This window comes from Balaenoptera musculus, chromosome 18, assembly GCF_009873245.2.
Source record: "Balaenoptera musculus isolate JJ_BM4_2016_0621 chromosome 18, mBalMus1.pri.v3, whole genome shotgun sequence".
Classification (NCBI taxonomy): domain Eukaryota; kingdom Metazoa; phylum Chordata; class Mammalia; order Artiodactyla; family Balaenopteridae; genus Balaenoptera; species Balaenoptera musculus.
Window position 1 is genome coordinate 65254460 of NC_045802.1, and position 22969 is coordinate 65277428.

General features: G+C 41.6%; 1 protein-coding gene across 7 annotated transcripts in view; it reads right to left on the reverse strand.

The window, feature by feature from the left end:
- DZIP1 (DAZ interacting zinc finger protein 1) overlaps positions 1-22969 on the reverse strand; it is a 55571-nt gene that overhangs the window by 29583 nt on the left and 3019 nt on the right. For 6 of the 7 annotated variants that reach the window (XM_036831671.1, XM_036831672.1, XM_036831669.1 and 3 more), the window contains 6 exons: positions 22320-22883; positions 16468-16552; positions 13552-13679; positions 11231-11392; positions 7597-7734; positions 5541-5603 (listed from right to left, as the gene is read on the reverse strand). In XM_036831671.1, the coding sequence (XP_036687566.1) occupies positions 5541-5603; positions 7597-7734; positions 11231-11392; positions 13552-13679; positions 16468-16552; positions 22320-22883 (1140 nt within the window). The remainder of the gene's footprint in view (positions 1-5540; positions 5604-7596; positions 7735-11230; positions 11393-13551; positions 13680-16467; positions 16553-22319; positions 22884-22969) is intronic. The other variant, XM_036831670.1, reaches the window with a different exon arrangement.

Genomic DNA, 22969 nt, shown 5'->3' on the forward strand with positions numbered 1-22969 from the left:
GGATTTTTAGGTCAGTGCAAGTATTCTGTATGAGACCATAATGATGGATGCATGTCACTATACATTTGTCAAAATCCACAGAATGTACAACTCAAGAGGGAACCCTAACGTAAACTGTGGACTTTGGGGGATAATGACATGTCAGTGTAGGTTCATCAATTGTAACCAATGTACCACTCTGGTGCAGGATGTTGATAATGGCGGAGGCTGTGCATACGGGGTGGGCAGTGGGTATTTGGGAACGCTGTGTATTTTTTCCTCAACGTTGCTGTGAATGTAAAATTACTCTAAAAATAATCCATTTACACTGAACAGAAAAACAATAAAATAACAACAAAAAGTTAATGCTCTCAATCCATACACTGCAGGGTCTTCCCTCTGAAGCGCTCTGTGCTCACATGAGGCCGGACAAACAATAGGTTGAACCAAGTTAAAAGGGTTTCCTGAGTAAGGACTAAAAAGAACCCTACATATCCCCAGTGGATGCTAAGAATCTCCCCCCCGGGAGGATACTGTCAGGAACCTTCCCCACATTTTTACAGACTACTGGAAGAGTACCCCCAAAAGCAGTTTGGGAAATCTGGAGTTGGAAAACAGAAGGAAAAGCCAATAAAAATGTACAAGGCTCTGGGTGGAGGCTGAGAATCAACAATATGGGGGCTCACTGCAGGGCCCAAGCAGAAAGGGTACGTACGAAAAACTAAGGGATGGCATCATTTTGATACTGGAATTGAGAATTGACCAGAAAATGTGATAGTCCAAGAAAGAGATAGCCAGAAATTATTTCAAAAGGCTTGTTGGCCTGGAACTCATTTCTTGTGACCTCCTACCATTTCAAGTTTTACACTTTTTCTCTACCACCCACATTACCCCATCCTCCTCTCCTTTCACTGCATGACCATTCTACAACCTCCCAAGCTCTAAGAGTCTTCTGTTGGGTGGAAAAGGGCATGCCATCATTTATCTGTGGTTCCCTTTGAACTCCTACCAATGTTATTTAAAAACAAAACCAAAAAAAGACTGCCAAGAATCTAGGTAAAGCAATAAAAAGTTGGCAAACGCAACTTCCCTTAAACAGAGAAATACAATATGTGCATTGTAGGAACAGGAGGCACCAATCATGTGGAATAATTAATAGTTTGGTCTCAGGCACAGATTACTAAATCTTATTGAATCTGCCTCTCTGTTAGGGTTTAAGAGAAATGAAGGAAGAAGCAAGCAGCTTCTGAACAAGCAAAACCAACAGACAAGGGAGCAGCGTAGCCTGGCGGTGGCACAAAAACTCCACGCTCCCAGCACATGGGGTGAGGCACCTCACTCACACAGAACCAGGTCAGGCCTCTCCTTCCTCCAGACCACTGGCAGTCGGTCTTCCTCTCTATCACCACCCACAGTGGCCAAGTGTAAACCTCTACAACTTACACTGTATACTGTATTCCAGCCAGAAGGCGACTTAAATTCCCACAGTTGCCTGGAACACAAGAGGCTTAAAGGAACGAGGACTAAAATCACCCCCTATTAATAAGGAAGCCTGAATTCTGTCCCTAAACCCCAATGCTCTAAGAATACCCTGAAGAATAAAAATAGAACTTCAAATTGTAAGAGCCGTGGTTCAAACCATGGATCCAAAACACAATCGTCTGGGGTTTGGTGGTGTTCTTCTTGTTGTTTTTTCCAAACTCTGCATGTCCCAGACTTACCTACTGAATCAGACCTTCGGTGGGTAGAGCTGGACACCTGTATTTTGGAAGAGCCTCGGGTCATTCTGAAGGATGCCCCTGGTTAGGAACTACTGCCTTAGAGCATCTCGAAGGGAAGAGTCAACATTCTCACAGAAAAGCAACTCCTCTAAGTTGTCACTGGCTGTTCCCCTCCTCACCTGGCTAAGTGCCTAAAGCATGAAAGGTGAGCAAGGCGGCGAGGCAGACAAGCAGGCCCTGAGGTTAAGAGGACCTGGTTCAAATGTCACGTCACACCGACACACAGCTCTTTCCACCCTGTTCTTCTGAAGTGTACAGTCAGCATCTCCCCATCCACACACAAAAAGGCTGTGCGATCCCCTTGTTGGCCACCTATCGACCTTCTGCATTCATTCAGCGAATATTTAATAAGCACCAACCACATTTTAGACACATTATCGGACGCTGAGAATACAACGGAGGAGTAAACAGAGCCCTTCCCTCACAGGGCTAGTGATCTGGTCGAAGAGACAGACAATAAACAAGTAAACAAACTATCGAAAACAGTGTTGAGAGCTACACTTGTGAGGCGATGAGGATAATAAAGGGAGGGGACCACCTCCCTGGATGGAGTGGTCTTGGGGTGACTTCAGGTCTCTTGAAGGAGGAGAATGAAGGCAGGAGAGATGCTCTCCTACTGGCCTTGAAGAAGTCACAGCCAGCCTGTGAACTGCGGAGCTGAGGGTCTCACTCCCACAGCTAACCGTAAGGAACTGCACATCGCCGATCATCTGAATGGGCTTGGGAGGGGCCCCAGAGCCCCAGAGGAGACCACAGCTCAGCTGACACCTTGAATGCAGGTTGCGAGACCCCGAGCAGAGAACCCAGCCAAGCCGTGCCTGGACTCCTATCCCATGGAAACTGTGAGATAATAAATCTGTGGTAATTTGCTACACAGCAGAGAAAACCAAATCAGAGGGGAAGGAGACAGCCACATAAAAAACAAGTGTAAATAGTATGGAGGTTCCTTAAAAAACTAAAAATAGAATTACCATATGATCCAGCAATCCCACTACTGGGCATATACCCAGAGAAAACCATAATTCAAAAAGACACATGCACCCCAATGTTCATTGCAGCACTGTTTACAATAGCCAGGTCATGGAAGCAACCTAAATGCCCATCGACAGACGAATGGATAACGATGTGGTACATATATACAATGGAATATGACTCAACCCTAAAAAGGAATGAAATTGGGTCATTTGTTGAGACGTGGATGGATCTAGAGACTGTCATACAGAGTGAAGTAAGTTAGAAAGAGGAAAACAAATATCGTATATTAACGCATATATGTGGAACCTGGAAAAATGGTACAGATGAACCGGTTTGCGGAGCAGAAATTGAGACACAGGTGTAGAGAACGAACGTATGGACACCAAGGGGGGAAAGCGGCAGAGGGGTGGGAGGGCGGGATGAATTGGGCGATTGGGATTGACATGTATACACTGATGTGTATAAAATTGATGACTAATAAGAACTTGCTGTATAAAAAATAAAATAAAATAAATAAAAACAAGTGGAAGGACCGCCCAGCAGCGAAAACCATGTGTAAAAGGAGAAAAAGGCCACATGTTCTACAAATTACCAGAAGGCCACCGTAGCTAAAAAGAGGAGGTTCAGAGAGAGGGCATCAGGATGAGGCTGCAGTGCTGGCCGACAGCCACATTATTCTGGTTGCTCCGCAGAGAGCAGATCACAAGAGGAAAAGGTTGGAATGGGGACACCAGTTACTGGGCCCTTTTAGAAATGGTGGGGGCTCAGTGGAGGATGGAAGCAACAGAAATGTCCAGAAGAACGTGGATATGAGACACTCGGCAGGACCTGCCAATAGCCTGGAACTGGGGGTTGAGGGAGTGCATCTGAGTGGGCTGGTATGCCACCAACCAAAAGAAACACACCTCTGGGAACAAATCCAAGAACTTCACTTTACACATGTTACATTTAAGAAGCAGTGGAGATGTCAAGTACAAAGCTGGCTATTTCGTCTGGAGCTCAGAAGGGTGGCTTAGACTGCAGAAAGAAACATGGGCGTTATATCTACACACAGCCCAGCCACTACTCCCCGTTAACAAGCTCTCTCTGTCCGATTCCTGGAGCACCAGAGCTATGAGAAATAAATTTCTGTTGTTTAATTAATTAATTAATTTTTGGCTGTGTTGGGTCTTCGTTTCTGTGCGAGGGCTTTCTCTAGTTGTGGCGAGCGGGGGCCAGTCTTCATCGCGGTGCGCGGGCCTCTCACTATCGCGGCCTCTCTTGTTGCGGAGCACAGGCTCCAGACGCGCAGGCTCAGTAATTGTGGCTCACGGGCCTAGTTGCTCCGCGGCATGTGGGATCTTCCCAGACCAGGGCTCGAACCCGTGTCCCCTGCGTTGGCAGGCAGATTCCCAACCACTGCACCACCAGGGAAGCCCATTTCTGTTGTTTATAAGCCACCCAGTCCATGTTGTTTGCCCAAAAGGGGATACAAAACACACACAATTTAAAGTGACAAAATAAACAGATGTTTTCCTGTCTTAAAATCTCAAATAAATCTACTTTACATTTTTTGCACTATTGTAAAAGCATTTTAACACTTAAATTTCTGATGTACTCAGCGGAAAAGGAATAGGTGTTACAATTCATTTTTGTTTTCATTAAAACGACTTTAATGTGAACAATCCTTCTTTTTATAGGCAGACCTCAGAGATACTGTGTGTTCAGTTCCAGATCACAGCAATAAAGCGAGTCACGTGAATTTTTTGGTTTCCTAGTGCATACAAAAGTTATGATTACACTGCACTGTGGTCTATTAAGCGTGCGACAGCGTTATGTCTTTAAAAAACAATGTATATATCTTAATTTAAAATACTTTATTGCAGGTTTCCCTGGTGGCTCAGTAGTTAAGAATCCACCTGCCAATACAGGGGACACGGGTTTGAGCCCTGGTCCGGGAAGATCCCACATGTCGCGGAGCAACTAAGCCCATGCACAACAACTACTGAGCCTACACTCTAGAGCCTGCGAGCCACAACTACTGAGCCCGTGTGCCACAACTACTGAAGCCCATGTGCCTAGAGCCCGTGCTCAACAAGAGAAGCCACCTCAATGAGAAGCCCACGCACCGCAACAAAGAGTAGCCCCCGCTCACCGCAACCAGTGAAAAGCCCACGCGCAGCAACAAAGATCCAACACAGCCAAAAATAAAATAAATAAAAATTAAAAAAAAAAACCTTTATTGCTAAAAAATGCATCATCTGACAATGCAGGGTTGCCACAAACCTTCAATTTGTAAAAAACGCAATTATCTGCAAAGTGCAATAAAATAAGGTATGCCTGTATTCAAAACTTATTTAGACTGCCACTCTGTAATGTTTAAAAATTAGAAACATGTATTCAACAATGGAGAAATGATTAAATAACTGATGTTACAGCCATAAGATCATCACGGCGCTATTAAAAAAATCATGATTTTGAAGAATATTTTAAAACATAGGAAACTGTTTATGATATATTCAATGAAAAATGTATAAAGTTATAGATATAAAGCAAAATTCAAAATTTGTGAGACATATTTTATGCATGGGTTTCTATACTTATAGAAACGCAACATTTACAGCATAGAAAAAAGACTGAAAGAAATTATAACAAAGCAGTAACACTGGTTTTCTATGGTATTGGAATTATGAGTAATTTTAATTTTTGTTATACATGTCTCCACAAATGTCTTAAGTGGATAAATATTACCTTTATTATAGAGAAAAGCAAATATTCTTTTCAGAAAGACCCACTTTTTATAGGTCGTTGATTTCTTAATCTTACCCGGCTCTTCTCTTTCTTGTGTTCTTGATGAAGAGCCTGAACTCGAGCTGTCCATTTGCTTTCCTATAAAATTAGTAAAACAAGAGTAATTTAGTATAACTCTAACAATGACATCTACTCAAAATGGAAGCTTCCTTTTTAGTGAGTACCTATGAAACCCAACTATCTATTTGGTAAAATTTTAGCAGGCATTTAAAAAAATAAATAAATACAGTCAAAAACATTTAAACACACTTGCACTTGGTTTTAATCTTATACTCTGAGGCAAGGTTCAGCAAACATTTTCTGTTAAGGGGCTAACAGAAAATATATTAGACTCTGGGGGCCAGATGACTCAGTCACTACTACTAGAAGCAGGAGAACAGCCATAAGTAATATGTAAATGAACAGTCATAGACGATACATAATAGTACGGCTGTGTTCCAATAAAACTTAATTTAAAAAAACAGGCGCTAGCTTGTTAACCTCCGAAGCTAAAAGGAAACATCAAGGTTTCTGGGTCCATAGGTTCTGAACTGTTAGAGCTCACAGGAAGGAGACAAGAGAAATTTAGGTGGGACCTGAGGATTTCATAACTGGGTCCTTCAACGAGTGAGACAGCAGCCTGCTGGGAGCAAATGCCAACAGTTCAGTTCAGGACCCAATTCCTGGTCCCCTACCGCATACCAGGCACCTCGCTGGGCAGCCGCTGGCAGGCTGGGAGAGAATTAAGAGACAGGCCCTGCTTGCCCTGCCCGGAAGAACAGTGGACATACAATGGAGGGTTCCCACATAACATGCACGTGATCAGGTCCAGCTTGGAGGACTGTGGCGGTGCAATAACCCAGAACTCCAGGAGAACTCTCCAGAAGAGATGCCATCCCAGCTGAATAAGTGTCAGGGCCTGAAAACTGGGAGGTGCATGACAAAGAAAGCTGCAAAAGCAAAAGCAGAACTCAGATTGCCTCATCCCGGGAACCAGGAGCTCTTTGGGGCTACTGGAGAGTCAAGGTAAAGGCAAGAATGGTGGGAGATGGCAGGACCAGATGCCCAGGGACTCTGAATGCTGGTTAAGGGTCCTAGACTTTGTTCTGTGAAAGAGGGGGAGCCATTGAAGGATTTTAGACAGGACGGTGGCATGATCACCCTGGCTATAACACAAAAGGCAGATTTAGGGGAGGGAGGCAAGACAGGAAGCAGTGGCAGTAGTCCATGTTCAAAAACACATTTACAGGGACTTCCCTGGTGGCGCAGTGGTTAGGAATCTGCCTGCCAATGCGGGGGACACGGGTTCGAGCCCTGGCCTGGGAAGATCCCACATGCCGTGGAGCAACTAAGCCCCTGCGCCACAACTGCTGAGCAGCCCCTGCTCGCCACAACTAGAGAAAGCCCGCACACAGCAACGAAGACCCAGTGCAGCCAAAAATAAATAAATAAAAATAAATTTATAAAAAAAACACAAAAAAACCAAACAAACAAAAAAAAACCACATTTACCTTTTAAAATGACATAATATTGTTTTTTGAAAAAATCCTGCATTCATAAGCTTTAATCTCTATGTTTCCTGGCTAAAAAAAAAAAAAAGAAAGTTCCCCTAAATCAGTGTGACCAAAATAGCCAGGACGAAGGCTGTACTGATTACTAAGGTTCACTTCCAAATGATTGTAATTTATTTGATAAATGTAAAAGACCATCAGTTTGCCAACGCAGCCATATATTTAAGCTCTAAAATAAGTCAGGGCTTCAATATGTCTTTCTATGCCTTTTGAAAGTGGGTCTACATCTGAAATATGAAAAATAACTACTAAGGCAATATGAACCAATTCAAATAGATATTATTCAAGGAAAAATTAAACAACTTTGCCAACTGTTCTGTATCCACGTCTATTAGTCAATCAGTAAGTATCTAATGAACACCTATTATGAATTACACATGTGTTGGGAGATAAGGAAAAAAGAATTAGTCACCTTCATCGTCACTGAAACAGAGGCACTTTTTTGTAGATGGTGCTTACTGTAAATTACCTCACCAAGAAAGATCAGGCCTCTACTGCAGTAATCACCCACTTTTACATACCTGACTATCAAGAAGTTGCATCACATTTTGGAAATCCTGGGGATGCTGAGGACGTTCTTCTTTAAACTCATGTGCATCTTTTAATGTGCCTATGTTAGACTTGATCTGCATATTGGACTTCTGGATTTCTGACAATTGCTATAAAATAAAATTCAAAATCACTGGTACAGATGTTCATACTTTTATACGACCGACACAGAGAACAAAATTGGGGAGCACCTGACTATCCTCCTGGACGTTCATCGTGCTTCTCCTGCTTCTCATTCCCAGTGGTTTTCCCGTTCCATTACTTCCAACAAAAGAACGTGCACTGGGTGAGAAAGGGAAAGGAAAACCTAAACTTTCTAATCTTAGACAATCGATCTTTAAAACTTTAATGGGCAGGCAACAGTGCCAGAAACAGAGGAACTGGGTACAGTTGATTCTCAGGATGATTTAGTGAGGAGGCCAGCATCATCCAGGGACCACTAGGGACATAAGGTTTTAATTTTACCCTTTGCTTGTAGGTTATTCCCAAAGTTACTGGCACTAAATACCCTCAGAAGGTAATATGTTAACTTCAAAAACAAAAGGATGGGGGAGCATTGTCCCCCACTGCTTAAGTCTGGGCTGCACAATTCCTTTCAAAGAGCACAGTATGGAATGGGGGGCAGTGAGGTGGGGAGAAACCTGACAAACACTACCTCAGCCAGGTGATCAAGGTCAACATCAACAGTCATAAACCATGTAGATGGTATGTACCCTTGAAATGACGTGATGAAAATTGTATTTTATCTCTGAGGACTTCTTCCCCAAAACCCATAAACCCTGTCTAACCATGAGAAGAATATCAGGTAAATTCCAACAGAGGGGCATCCTACAATATACCTGAAAAGTACACCTTAAAACTGTCAAGGTCATCAAAAAAAAGTCTGAGCCTAAGGAAACAAGACAACTAAATGTACTTAGGTGTCCTGGATAGGACCCTGGAGCAGAAAAAGGATGTTAGGTAAAAGCTAAAGAAATCTGAATGAAGTATGGACTTTAGTTAATACTAATGTACCAGTATTGGCTCATTAATTGTAACAAATGTATGATACTAATCTAAGACGTTAGTAATGTGGAAAACTGTGTATGGGGTAGGAGAGGGGTGTTTATATGGAACTTTCTGTACTACTTGCTCAGTAAACCTAAAACTATTCTAAAAAATAAAGTCGATTATTAATAATAATTTTTAAAACCCTCTATAGCCAAAATGGGCAAACAACCCAAATGTCCATCGAATAATGGATAAATAAAATATGGCGTATCCATACAATGAAATATCATTCGGCAATAAAAAAAAAATATTGATACATACTACAACGTGGATGAATCTTGAAAACATTATACTAAGTGAAAAGAAGCCACTCACAAAAGATCACATTTTATATGATTCAATTTATATGAAATGTCCAGAACAGGCAGATGCATTGAGACAGAAAGTAGAGCTGTGGTTGCCAGGGGTGGGAGGGAGTGCCAATGGGTACAAGGCTTCTTCTTTGGGTGATGAAATGTTCTAAAATGACTGTGACGATGGTTGCATAACTCCGTGAACATAGTAAAAACCACTGAACTGTACAGTTTAAGTGGGTGAATTGTATGATATGTAAATATCTCAAAAAAGCCATTTTAAACTAGTGACGCAGTGGTTAAGAATCCGCCTGCCAATGCAGGGGACACGGGTTCGAGCCCTGGTCCAGGAAGATCCCACATGCTGCGGAGCAACTAAGCCTGTGCGCCACAACTACTGAGCCTGCGCTCTAGAGCCCGCGAGCCACAACTACTGAAGCCCGCGCATCTAAAGCCCGTGCTCCGCAACAAGAGAAGCCACCACAATGAAAAGCCCGAGCACCACAATGAAGAGTAGCCCCCGCTCACCGCAACTAGAGATAAATAAATAAATTTATTTATTAAAAAATATATATATGTATATATGTGAATGGTAAAAAAGTCCTAGGTGGGGAAAAGTCCAATTCCACAATGATCCTGGGGGCAGGGATAACCATGGAGGGAATCTCAGGCAAAAGAGCCATACTGGCAGCTTTATCACAAGGAAAGAAAAAATGAGTGTGGCCTTGATGGAGAAGACATAAAAAGCCAGTCTTAAATTGGTTACTATCAGAATCCACTACTGTGGGTAATACAACATCCCACTTTGAGAAGATGCCAAGGGTCTGAGTTCAGGAGAAGCCCCTGGAGTAGGGGTGGTAGAAGAATTACTACTGCCCACAGGTTCTGACGCTTAGGACCAAGCGAGGTGATAGGGGATAGTTGAACCAACAGGGAGGTGACTGAAGAAAGCCCTATAGAAAAGACACAATGAGCCAGCCCAAGTTAATTTCCCCTCAACTTTTTATTTGCAAATTACAACTTATGAAAAAGTTAAAAGAACAGTATAATGAACACCCATTTCCCCTTCACCAATTGTTAACCTCGTGCCACATTTGCTTTGTAAAGATATGACAGCGGCTGGCAAACTTTTTCTGTAAAAAGCCGGATAGTATTTGACTCTGGGAGACACATAAGATCTTGGGTCATAACCACTCAACTCCATGGCTCCAGCACAAAAGCTCCATAGACAAAGCGTGGAGCAAAGAGTACAGCTGTGTTCCAAAAAACCTTCACTTGTGGACACTGAAAGGTAAACTTCATATGATTTTCATGTGTCGTGAAATATTTCTTCTTTTGACTTTTTTCAACCACTTAAAAGTGTAAAAAGCTTTCTTAGCTTGAGAGCCATACAAAATCAGGTGGTTTGTCAGGTCTGGGTCACAGGTCATAGTTTGCCCATCCCTGTGAGAGGGTTCAGGCTGTTTTAGAGAAGGATCTTAGCAGTATTCCAAAACTATCCCTCTATTTTAGTTTATAACCATGTTGGCCCCTAGAGGGAGCTCCAGACACTTCCCTTGCCTCCTTTGCTTTACTGTGACCACGGCTGCTCCCACAGGGAAGTGGAGGTTGCAATTAGCGACATCTAGCTCACTCAAACCCCTGTCCTCCTCACCAGCTAGGCCTGGGGCGAGGAAGGGTCATGGCAAAGGCTCTCCCTCTGTCTTTCGGGGTCAGCTTCCTTCTCCCACATTGGCGATCTGCGTCAGTCTTTCTGGAAAGTTCCTTTGGAACTTTGGAAAGCTCTAAAACTCAGGGAGGGATTTATTGTTTTACGCTCTCTAAACCTAACCAGCTAAGAAAGAGGGAACTTCTTCTCTGATCCAGCTAAAATGTACCAAGTGTTCTGCACTGGGGTTTGGGGTCAAAGCTCCCACTCTCAAGGAAACGACTTTTCTGATTTGCTCTCTCTTCCGTATGCCCCGAGCTCCCAAGGCTCTCAGGGAGGAGGGGTGTCTGGGCCACGGCACAACAAAGGAACTTCTGGATCCACGGGCCACATTGCCACTCTAATGCCACCTCTCAAGGCCACAACTCTAACAATGCTATGAAGACTCCGAGGTTTAATACTTACATATTCTCAACGTTTTTTTGTGGGTATTTTCGGGTCGCACCACGTGGCTTGTGGGATCTTAGTTCCCCAACCAGCGATCAAACCTGTGCCCCCAGCAGTGGAAGCTCAGAGTCCTAACCACTGGAACACCAGGGAACTCCCAATACTTACATATTCTAATGCTGAATTCTTAGAAGTTAGTTCTTTAAACTCCTTCATAAACATTTCCTTGACTTTTTCCATTTCATCAACTAGTTTCTCCTTTTCTTCTTCTTTCCATCTATCGAATAACTTCAGAAATTCTTCCTCTTTTGTTTTCTGCATTTCATATTCCTGAAATTGATTTAATACATGGTTTTAAAAGCTCTGGTATGAAGCAAGTATGCAGAAATTTAAATAAATGGACATAGCTTCACCTCAAATGGGTCAGCTAGACTTGCAAATTTCAGTTAGGCTTCTTCTGTTTGTTTTGTTTTGGTTGCAAAAACACTGCATATAATGGCAGGTCTGTGCACAATGATTTTTCTAAACCAAAGGCAGCACACAGCATCCTTTTGTCCTTACATTCCTTAAAGCACAAACACAGAGGCCCAAAGTCTCAAAAGTTCTATGATCTGTGAACTTGTAGAGTAGGCATACAATCATATGTAAAATGTAAACATACTTTAAAGGTCTACTGAGAAGAACCTTTCTTGATACCATACCAATTTGGGTAGAGTGGCCCCATCTCACCCTTAATAAACACAAATACATTTTTATATAAGCTAAATTCAAGGTCTGGTCCGATCAGCCTTTGATTTCTGGATGACCTTCTGTTGTGTTTTTTTCTTTCACCTAATTGGGGACCAGAACTACACTACAAATAAACTCCACCTAACAAACATACAGAACACTGCACCCAACAACAGCAGAATATACATTCTTGTTAAATGCACATGGAAGATTCACCAGGATAGACTATATGTTAGGCCTTAAAATGATTTTCAATTTTAAAAGGTTGATATCATGCAAAGTATCTCCTCCAACCACAAGCGAATGAGGCCAGAAATCACTAACAAAAGGAAAACGGGAAAATTCACAAATGTATGAAAATTAAACAATATACTCTTAAACAGCCAATGGGTCAAAGAAAACCTCACTAGGGAAATTCAAAAATACTTTAGGATGAATAAAAATTAAAGCAAAACATACCAAAAAAGGGAAGCAGACAATTCAGTGCTCAGACGGAACTTTATAACTGTAAGCACCTACATTAAAAAAGGAAGTTCTCAAGTGACAAAAAAAGGTCATTACATAATGATAAAGAGGTCACTTCATCAAGAAACTATAACAGTTGTAAATATATATGCATGAAGCATTGGAGCACCTAAAATATATAAAGCAAATACCAACAGAACGAGAAGGAGAAATAAACAACAATACAATAATAGTAGGGGGATTTTAATACCCCACTCTCAACAATGGGTCATCCAGACAGAAAATCAATAAGGAAACACAGGAGTTGAAGAACACTACAGAAGAAATGGACCTAGAAGAGATATGCAGAACATCCTATCCAATAACAGCAGAATACACATCCATCTCAAGTACATACAGAATATTCTCCAGGATAGATCATATATTAGGTCATAAAACAAGTATTAACAAATTCAGGAAGACTGACTTTATATCAAGTATTTTTTCTGACCACAATGTTATGAAACTAGAAAACAGTAACAGAAGGAAAAATTGAAATTCACAAATAACTGGAAATTAAACAACACACTCCTGAATGACTAATGGATCAAAGGAAAAATCAAAAGGGGAATCAAAAACATCTTGAGACAAATAAAATGGAAACACAACATACCGAAACTTATGGGATGTATTAAAAGCTGCTCTAAAAGGAAAGTTTATAGCTATAAACGCCTACATGAAGAAAAAAGATCTCAAATAAGCAACCTAACATTGTACCTCAGAGAACCAGAAAAAAAGAACAAATTAAGTCCCAAGTTAGCAGAAGGAAGGAAATGATAAAGGTTAGAGCAGAAATAAATGAAATACAGGATAAGAAGACAATAGAAAAGATTAAAAAAACTAACAGTTGATTTTTTGAAAAGATAAACAAAATTGACAAACCTTTAGCTAGACTAACAAAGAAAAGAAAGAGGACTCAAATAAATAAAATTATAAATGAAAGAGGAGACATTACAACTGATACTACAGAATTACAAAGGACCATGATAGCCTACTACGAACAATTACATGCCAACAAACTGGACAATCTAGAAGAAATAAATTCCTAGAGACGTACAACCTCCCAAGATTGAATCATGAAGAAAGAGAAAACCTGAACAGATGAATAACGAGTAAGGAGATTGAATCAGTAATCAAAACACTCCCAAAAAAGAAAAGCTCAGGACCAGACGGTTTCACTAGTGAATTCTACCAAACATTTAAAAGGAATTAACCCCAATCCTTCCCAACATATACCTGTTTCTGAACTTACATACCTTAGAGAATCTGATTGCATGGGCATGCTGTGCAGCCTCTAGCTGAGACTTGGTGAGCTGCAGCTGCCCCTTCAACATGTCGATCTCATTCTGGAGCTTGTCAGTCTGTGCCCTTGTCTTATACTCTGCTGCAACAGAAACACCTCGTTAAAATACCATCTCTCAGAAAACCTATCTGAAAACTTTTGGGGTACATCCTCTTGATAAGACAAAGACAAGGGAAACTGCTTTTACTTGGGCTATTACTTTTTTCATGCCGCATGAGCCAACTTTTACTCTCTACTATTCAATATTTATTTTCAGTCCTTCATATTATTGAGCGCTGAATTATTTTTAGCAGATTCTTTCAGCCACTAGATTGAGGTTGGATTATCCTACATAGATAGGGTGAGAGCCCATTCAGGGAGCAAAAATGGTGACAAGGAATAATCCTGGGCTCTTCTTCAAGATGCCTGTCTCAGTCGGAGAAGGGAAGCAATAGGTACCACAGTATTGAAATCTCTATGGTCACCGTCCTTCTGGCTCCCACCGAACTCTCCTGAGAGCCTCATCAGTGCTAAGATAAGCAGAGGCTGGCATTCAAAATGCACACTTGGGCCATAACCCATCCATGGGGCAAAAACGAACTACTGAGAAGTTGTTAAAGGGAGCAACAAGTGAAGGGAAGAATACTTATGTACATGTACTTACATGCAGATGTACACATGACTGAATGGATATACATGTGTCTGTGAGTGTAGACATGAAAGGTATGGAAACCAAGGTAGAAAGTCAGAATCTCAAAGATGACCTGAAGAAATAATACTCATTTCAGAGTCTGAAATACTCTCTGAAACGAGTATGAGATAGAATAAGATACTGAAACAGAAGAGAAAGAAGGTCAGTTTCACACTGAAGAATGGTAGGTTAATTAAAATACTTAATCTTCCCAATTTCTCCAATACATTGCTAAATTGTATCAGCGGTCCACGGCTTATAAGTGGAATTTTATGCTGTTCATATTGTTTATACAAAGTTTAGCTGTTTCCTATATAAATCTATTTGTCTGAAATAGGCAGGAATGGAAACAAACTGGCCCAAAAGGGAGGGGAAAGTAGGCACTGAGTAACAAGCTAGAAGTACACACGTCTAGATACCGAGAACATTTAAGATTGTAACGAGAACTTCTGTGGGTTACTGTGGCAATCAGCAGAATGCTTTGATCTGCTCATGGAGAAACAGACCTTGCATTCTTTGCTCCTGAGAACATTTAAATTAGTAGGAAACCTGGTTCCATGGTAAGCCTCCCATCTCCTGCTTCTTCAATTTACTCCTCTATACACTGGTTAATTCACACTGGCACCCAAACACATCTTAGTATCTCCCACCTCAAACAAGACAAAAATTTTCCCTTGGTCTCATATTTCCCTCCAGGCACTGCCTCCTGTCCCAGCAAACGTTACTGACATAAATGTCTGTAATGGACATGACCACTTCCTTGCCTGATTCCCAGCTCACTCCAATCCAGCTTTCATCCCCAATAATTCACTGAAGCCATGTCAAGGTCACCAACAGTCACTGTGACAATAATGGTCAATTCTAGGTCTTCCTCTTACTCCCGTGCCTCAAGATCATTCGGTGTAACTGTCTCCTTCTTGAAATACTCATGCCCCTTGATTTCCATGACAACATACTTCCCAGCTTCCCTCCTGCCTCCATCACTGTGATGTCTCACTCTCCTCAGCTGTTCCTCCTGAGCTCCTAGTGTGGGGCTGGCCCTAGCAGTCTTCTCTTCTCTAAGTGATCTCATCCAGCCCAGTTCTGCTAACGACTCCCAGGTTTTATCTCCAGCCTGGGCCTTCACTTTGACCTCCAGACCTCCAGCATCTCCACTTGCATGGCAACTGTACGTGTGACTTAATTGTACCCGCGGCCAACACAAATTCTCCATTCTCCTTCCTCCCTCAATCTGCTCCACTCCTGGTCTGTCCCTCAGTAAACATGACAGCCATTCACCCAAAGGTATAGGACAAAAGCCCAGGATCATCTTCACTTCATCTCTTGATCTCACGTTGAGTCACATCTCTGTGGCCTCTGCTCTGCGTCCAGAATAAATCTTCTCCATCTCCACTTCTCCCACCTTCCCTGGTACCGTCCTGGTCCAGCTGCCACCTTCTCTCACCTGGGCTACTCATGCAGCCTCCTCACCCTCCCAGCTGCCTCCACCTCTGCCCCTACAGTCTGTTCCCCAACTGCAGCTAGAGGGGTCATTTTAAGGTACAAATTAGATCATGTCCCCGCAACTTAAAATCCTCCAGTGGCTTCCCTTACGCTTATTAAATCACCCACATGCCCACCCAGGGCGTTCAAGGCCCTATGTGACCTAGTCCCTTCCTAACCCACCACTACCTTGCTTACCCTGCTCCACCAACCTTCTATCTGTTCCCCAAACACGCCGTGTCCTGCCTCTTCCTCACACACCCTCACAATGCGAGTTCCCCTTGCCTGGGATATACATTTCCCAGATTTCCCGCAGGCTGGGACCCCAGCATCATTCTGGTTTCTGATCAAATAGCGCCTCCTTCATGAGGAGTCACTAGGAGTCACTCTCCATCCCATTCTCCTACTTTATGTTCTTCATTGCACTTGCCACCATTTGAAAAGAATCACTCATTCATTTGTTTAAATGTGAATCCTCCGTCCCTCCCATTAGGGTGTAAGAGAGCCAGACAGGGTCTGTCTTGCTTATGACTGTATCCCCGACCCCTAAGGCGGTGCATGGCACATAGCAAGGGATCAATATTTACTAAATGAGTGAACAAGGACTATGACACTTTCTTTTAAAAGGATTGAGAGATGCTTTGGACCATGTCTCACTGAAAAAAGAAAAAGGTACCAGAAAGAAAACAGATCTTTGAAGTAGCGCTCACGACTTACCAAGATGAGAATCTTCGGGGTGGCGGCGCTGAATATGACTTTGTAGAAAAGCTTGGTTCATAAAGGCCTTGTCGCAAAAACGGCACTGAAAAGGAGAGAGCGACAAATCCAGGTGTCTGTAACAAGTGCCCTTCCACCTAATTTGAATTAAAATTTGGGTACCTGAAGCACTATCTCTTGCGGGCTTTCCCCCCAAAAGTTCCCACCCTGGCAAGTGATACTGAAAGCATAACTAAAAAGACATACAAAACCAGGGTGTTCTTCCCGAACTGAACACAGGACAGTGAAAGCCATCTCTTGACAGTTAAAGTAGCCCATCTTGGCGGTTTCTGGAACCCCTGATGCTGCCCCCGTTAAGACTGGTGGTTCACAGCCCACCAGCATCAACTTGTTCATGACACTCCAGTCATACCAGCCTCTTCCTGTCCCTCAAGCAAGCCAGCTTCAGACCCTTTGCATTGGCTGGTCCCCTGCCCGGATCTTCCCAAGACCTTCCCATGACTGGCTCCTTCTCGACATTCAAGATGTCATTTACGGAGCATCTTCCACGCTGGGGCTGAGCTGCGTGTCCTCAGCAAATCCTCCTGGATGAGCCTCCTGACAGGCACTGTCCCATCACACTGTCTTGTTTTCATCATTGTACATCTCACCAGTTAATATTTTCAGGTTTATTTACTTCACTTGCTTATTGTCTCCTGCCTAATCCCTCTAGGTTCTAGAATGTCAGCTTCCTGAGAGCATGAACTCTTTTCTCTCTTATTCATAGCTTTATCCCCAGAGACCAGCATTAAAAAATCACTGAGCACATGCTTAGAAATATTTGGCCTCCTAAAATGAATTTACTGGGGAAAAAAAATCAATCCTACCAATATCTCTATTCTCTACTTTAACACAATTTTTAAGCAAAAAATTCAACTTGTTTCATCTATATCCTCCCCCTTGGATTACTCTGAAGTAAATCCTGGATACTGTATATATTTGTCAGTATTTCAGAATCTATCTCCAAAAGGATATTCTTTTAACACAATCATAATATTATTATCCCAGCTTTTAAAATGTGAAAATTAATTTCTTAATTATCAACAAATATCCAACCATTTGTTTATTTTTTTCCCCAATATTTCACACATTGTCTTAGAAAACATTTTTGCAGTTTGTTGTGAATCAGGATCCAAATAAGGTCATATCCTGCAACTGGTTGTTTTGTCTCTTAATTCTGTTTTTGTCTATAGGCTGAGCCTCCAAGCTCCTTTTCCTTATAATTCTTTTGTTGAAGAAATTGAACATTTGTCCTGCAGAGTTACTCTCAGTCTGGATTTTGCTGTTTCATCTCTATTGTGCTATTTACAAGTTCTCCTATCCAGCTTTTGCCTTACTCTTAATCAGTATAATTGCATCAGAAAACTTTAGGTTCTAACTTCCCAGAAAATTAACATTATGGCATATTTCTCAGCATTACATTTCAGAGGATCTTTACAGCATCTTTTACGACTTCTCTGCTCATGAGGACTGTTCTTGTTTCCTCACAACAGTTTAGGGACTGCCCACACTGGCTCGGGTGTAAGTGTGGCTCTTGGGCTACACACAGCACTGGAGAAAGGAAAGGAAGAGGAAACATGGAAGTGTAACTTTTAATTTCTCAAAATAGAAAATATGTATTTTAACTATTGCAATAATACAGAAGACTCATGAGCTCAGGGTAAGAAGGGGCTCATACTCCAAAAAGAAAAGACTGACATTTTGACTACATCAACATGAAAAACTTCTATGACAAAAATACCAAAACAAAGTTAATAGGCTTCTGGTTTCTGGATCTGCATGTAAGGAGCGTGAAAATCGCCACTCCATCCTAACAACAAGGAAAAAGCTGAACAGACTGAAAAATCCACAACTCTTCTTGGATCTGTAAGAGAGGGGAGGACACAGGGCAAACCACTGCCCTTGAGTGTGCTTTTCAACATTGCACTTTAAGTCCTCGCTAATGTAATAAGGCAAGAAAAAAATTAAAAGATATACAGATGGGAAGGAAGACACAGAACTGTCTTTGTTTGCAGATGACATGATCGTCTATGTAAAAACTCCAAAAGAATTGACAAAAAAATCCTGGAACTAATAAGCACGTATAGCAAAGTTGCAGGATACGAGGTTAATATACAAAAGTCAACTGCTTTCCTATATACCAGTAATGAACAAGTGGAATCTGAAATTAAAAACGTAATAACATTTACATTAGCATCCCCCAAAATGAAATACTTAGGTCTGTTGATAATGGGGGAAACTATGCATGTGTAGGGGCAGGAGATATATGGAAACTTTTTGTACCTTCCCCTCAATGAACCTAAAATTGCTCTAAAAGAAAAAACTTAAGTTCACACAAAAACCTGCAAGTGAATGTTTATAGCAGCATTATTCATAATAGCCAGATACGGGTTCCAGGCAAGATATCCTACAAAAGTAAAAGGTTAACAGACTCTGATTCATGTACACCATGGAATACTAGTCAGTTTTTAAAAAATGAATGGATTAGTGATACCCGAAACAACTGGTCTATCAGGCCCCAAATGCAAAACTATCTGATCTACCATCACTGGGATTAAAACATACTTTATAATAGATCTTACAGTAATTAGAAACTTAATAAAAGTCAGATCATTCTTTACAATGAAAAATAGCAGGAGGTTCAGAAATCCTACTTATTGCACAAAGATTCTGCCTTAGAAATAATAAAGTTCCCTTTCAGGGTAAGAAGGTGGGAAGGAATTCTATGTCACCTAGAATCAAATTTCTCCATTAATAAGATAATTACAAAACTTTAAAAAATGCTTTAAAAACTTTATCCTATATAACCCTTTGCATTTTCTTAAAAAAATAGTTTTAAATATATGATAAATATGTTTGATATACAGATGAATGATATAAACTTCTATTTCAAAGGAGTTCCCTTAAAGCATCTTTAGGACAGAAAGTGACATAATGAATTAAGAAAAATTAGGTACTATGAACTATTCATAGAAAGGAATCTGATACTCTTTCCATGACAACCCCAGGGATATAATATGTCAAATTATGTTCAGTGTACTTGGTTTCAGAATGTTGACTACATGTAGGTTGTATGCTATGTAAAACATGTAAATGTCCTAATACCACTTCTATCCAAAATCATTAAAAATTTAAAAATACTTAGTGTAATGGAATTAACACAAGAACTCAGGATTCCTTTACCTAAATGAGTAGGATGGAGGTTTCTGATTCCTCCAGATGTTTTTTAAGACCTCTCAAAGACAACGACGGAGAATAGGAGATAAAGATTTTCACTATGCCCACTAAGAGCTAGGCCCTGTCACATCACTATCTTTTTAAATTTCCATGGCAACCACTTTATCCATGAAGAAATCAAAGCTCAGGAAAGTTAAGCTGCAACCTTATTGGTTGCACAGTTTGACCCATGTCTCTCTGACAGCAAAATGCATGATTTTTTTTCCTCCCCAACACTCATCTCCAACACCAAGGGGCTCAATAATTGGAACAAGGGACAGAAATTCACTGACAGATTCCAAAATCTATCTGTGTTGCTGAAGGGTGGGGAGGAATCTGAGTCTTCCAGCTGTGAAAATGGAAGGTCTTCTTAGAGTCTAAGTCCTATTATAATCCACTGGAATTTTTTAATTTTTAAAGTTTTAAAAATAATTTGATAGCCAGATCACTGGTACACACTGGCCTTTACACATGGCCATCAAACTTCCCTGGCTGTTGGGAGTTTCTATTTAAATAAAAATTCACACCGCAGACTAAAGTCAAATAACTATTTAAACAAAATCAATTGACTTCCCATAAATTTTACTATCGGCCAAATATCCCTAGCTTATGAATCTGTAACAAAGATTATAACACTGTGGAATCCCTGCTAGCTTACATGCCAACTATTCTTAGCAGCAGTTTTTGACTACCCCTCCCTGAAACTGATTCTCACAGCATCTCAGCACTGTGACCTCTGGCCTTCTGGTCTGAGGATTCATAAAGAGATAGGTCACAGGTAGCCACAGCTCACTACAGGGAAGCCACTGCAGAAATCAACATCCACTTGTTGGATGCTATTTACTGAGCTTTCCTCATGCTATACATGCATTATCTCACGGGATTCTCAGAGCAACCCTACTACTAGTATTCTCATTTTCCAGATGAGGAAACTGAGGTTTAGAAGTTAAAAGACTTGCACAGAGGAATAGGTGGAATTCAAACCCAGGTAGTCTAACTCCGGAGTTGTTACCCTAAAGGCTCTCACTGCTCAAGAACTCCATAAAGAGACAATGGCAAGTCACTTAATAGAGGGCAGAGTATACGTGTACTACACTAAGTAGGAAAAGGTGGTGTGGTCATTCCTACCTCTTCTTGGCCACACCTGGGCACACCATACAGCTACCACCGCCATTCAGAGAGTCTGAGTGGCCAAGAGTTGGCGGGTGTCACTCATTTGATAAAAGTGAACCATTACTTTTTTATCCTCATATTATCATTCACATTTGAAAATCTTTACTTACAAACAGCTATTTTTATGATAACCAAAAGAACGAAAAAAAGTTTATAAACATAAAATTTTTATGTTACAGGTTTTATTGTTTCACTGAATAATACCAAAGCCAGGTAAACTTTTTTTAATGTTTTAAACAGAACCTATTCTATCCATTTTACGATAAATACATTTAAAGAGCCATCTCAGCACTATTTATAAATATTTAGTTTTTAAATAGCATTTATGAAACAAATAGGCAATTAGCGACATCAGGTATTATTGGATGACTATACCTAAAGGTTGTATACCCAAGGCTAAACATTAAGACTTTCTAACAGCATTCTTTCCCAACTGTTCACCTAGTTTAAGTACACTTCTCTCAAGGCTCCTGTTGGGTCAGTCCTAAGCACTATTAACCTCACTGTTTTCTGAGCCCTACACCCAGTTCTCCACACTCACTCCTGCTTTGGCTCCACCATTACCTAAATCCACTGAGGCCTTTTAAGTCCTATTTAGCCAAAATGACTGGAATGTAGGGGTGTGAAATCAATCTTGTCAGTCTATTGCTTACTTTGATATCTTCATCAAACATTCTTTGCTTCTTCCACGTAACCAATAAAAAAGATAAATATGCTGATTTCTGTTACACACAAAAATTACAATATTTATCTTGGGTTCAATGTCTAACCCCTAACAGTTGGGAGATTAAGAACAAAAAGGCAAAATTTTAAAATTTTTAAAATAGTATTGTTATATCAGCAAGTATTCTCCTGCTTAGGAAATATACACATTGAAATATTTAGGAGTCTGCAACTCACTGCCAAATGGTTCAAAAGTAATAGTATGATATAGAGACAGAGAAAATAAAGCCAATGTGGCAAATGTTAATAATTGGTGTAAGGAAGTTTTTGCACTGATCTTGTAATCTTTCTGTAAATTTAAAAATATTTCAAAATTTAAAAATGAGGAAAAAAATCCACAAATTTAAGCATTCCATATCATTTGGGGCCCGAGCTCAACAGCAATTTGTACCTGGTTTATTTTTCATTACACCGATTAGGAGGAAGAAACAGTTTCTTAAACAACCAGCTTTTAGATAATTCAATAAAGCACTGCAGACAACGTTACTTAATTATTAACCCTATGTTAGTCTACACAAGGTATTGAACCATGTTACCTGTTGGTTAAAATTACTCTTTCGCTTAAATATATGCTGTTTCTTCTAATTTAGAGTACAAATCAAAAAAAAAAAAAAAAAGTCGGTGCAATAGGAAAGGACTCTCAATATCCCAGCCAGTAGGAATTGAGGGTTTTATTGGATCATCACAAGGCAGCTTCCCACCTGGTAATAGCTGGCCTTGGCCTCAATCATCAGCTGCTGGGTGGAGATCAACTTTTTCCTGCGTTTACACTCTTCCTTGAGTAACTTGATCTCGCCGGCCTGCTTGGTGAGGAGCTTCTTGCTCTGCTCGCTCTCGGCCAGGCTCAGGCGCAGCCGCTCCTCCAGGTCGTGCAGCTGCGAGGTGAGGAACTCCTGCGAGTGCAGCAGGTACTCGATGGTGAGCTGCGCCAGGCGGATGAGCTTCAGCAGCACCGGGTCCACCCCCGACTGGCAGTGCGGGCACTTCTCGTCCTCCAGCTTGCAGAAGGTGATGTTCATGATGTTCTCCTGCAGCGTGAGCACGTCCACGGCGCCCGCCACCTTGTCCACGTCGATGGCGCTCAGCCGCCGCCAGTCGACGCTCTCCAGCCGCGGGCGGAACTGGAAGAAGGGCAGGGGCCCCGAAGCCGCGCTGGGGGGGCCGCAGGCCATGGCGGCCCCGCCCGCCGCGGCGGCGGCGGCGGCGGCGGAGGCGGGTCTCTCCAGGCTGTTGGCGAGCGGGTAGTAGACGTGCTTCTGAAAGGGCTGCGGGAAGGAGAGAGAATGGGGGAGGCGGAGGGGGCTGCGAGTTCTGTGGAGTCCCCGCCGCCCCAGCCCGGCAATCGGCAGGC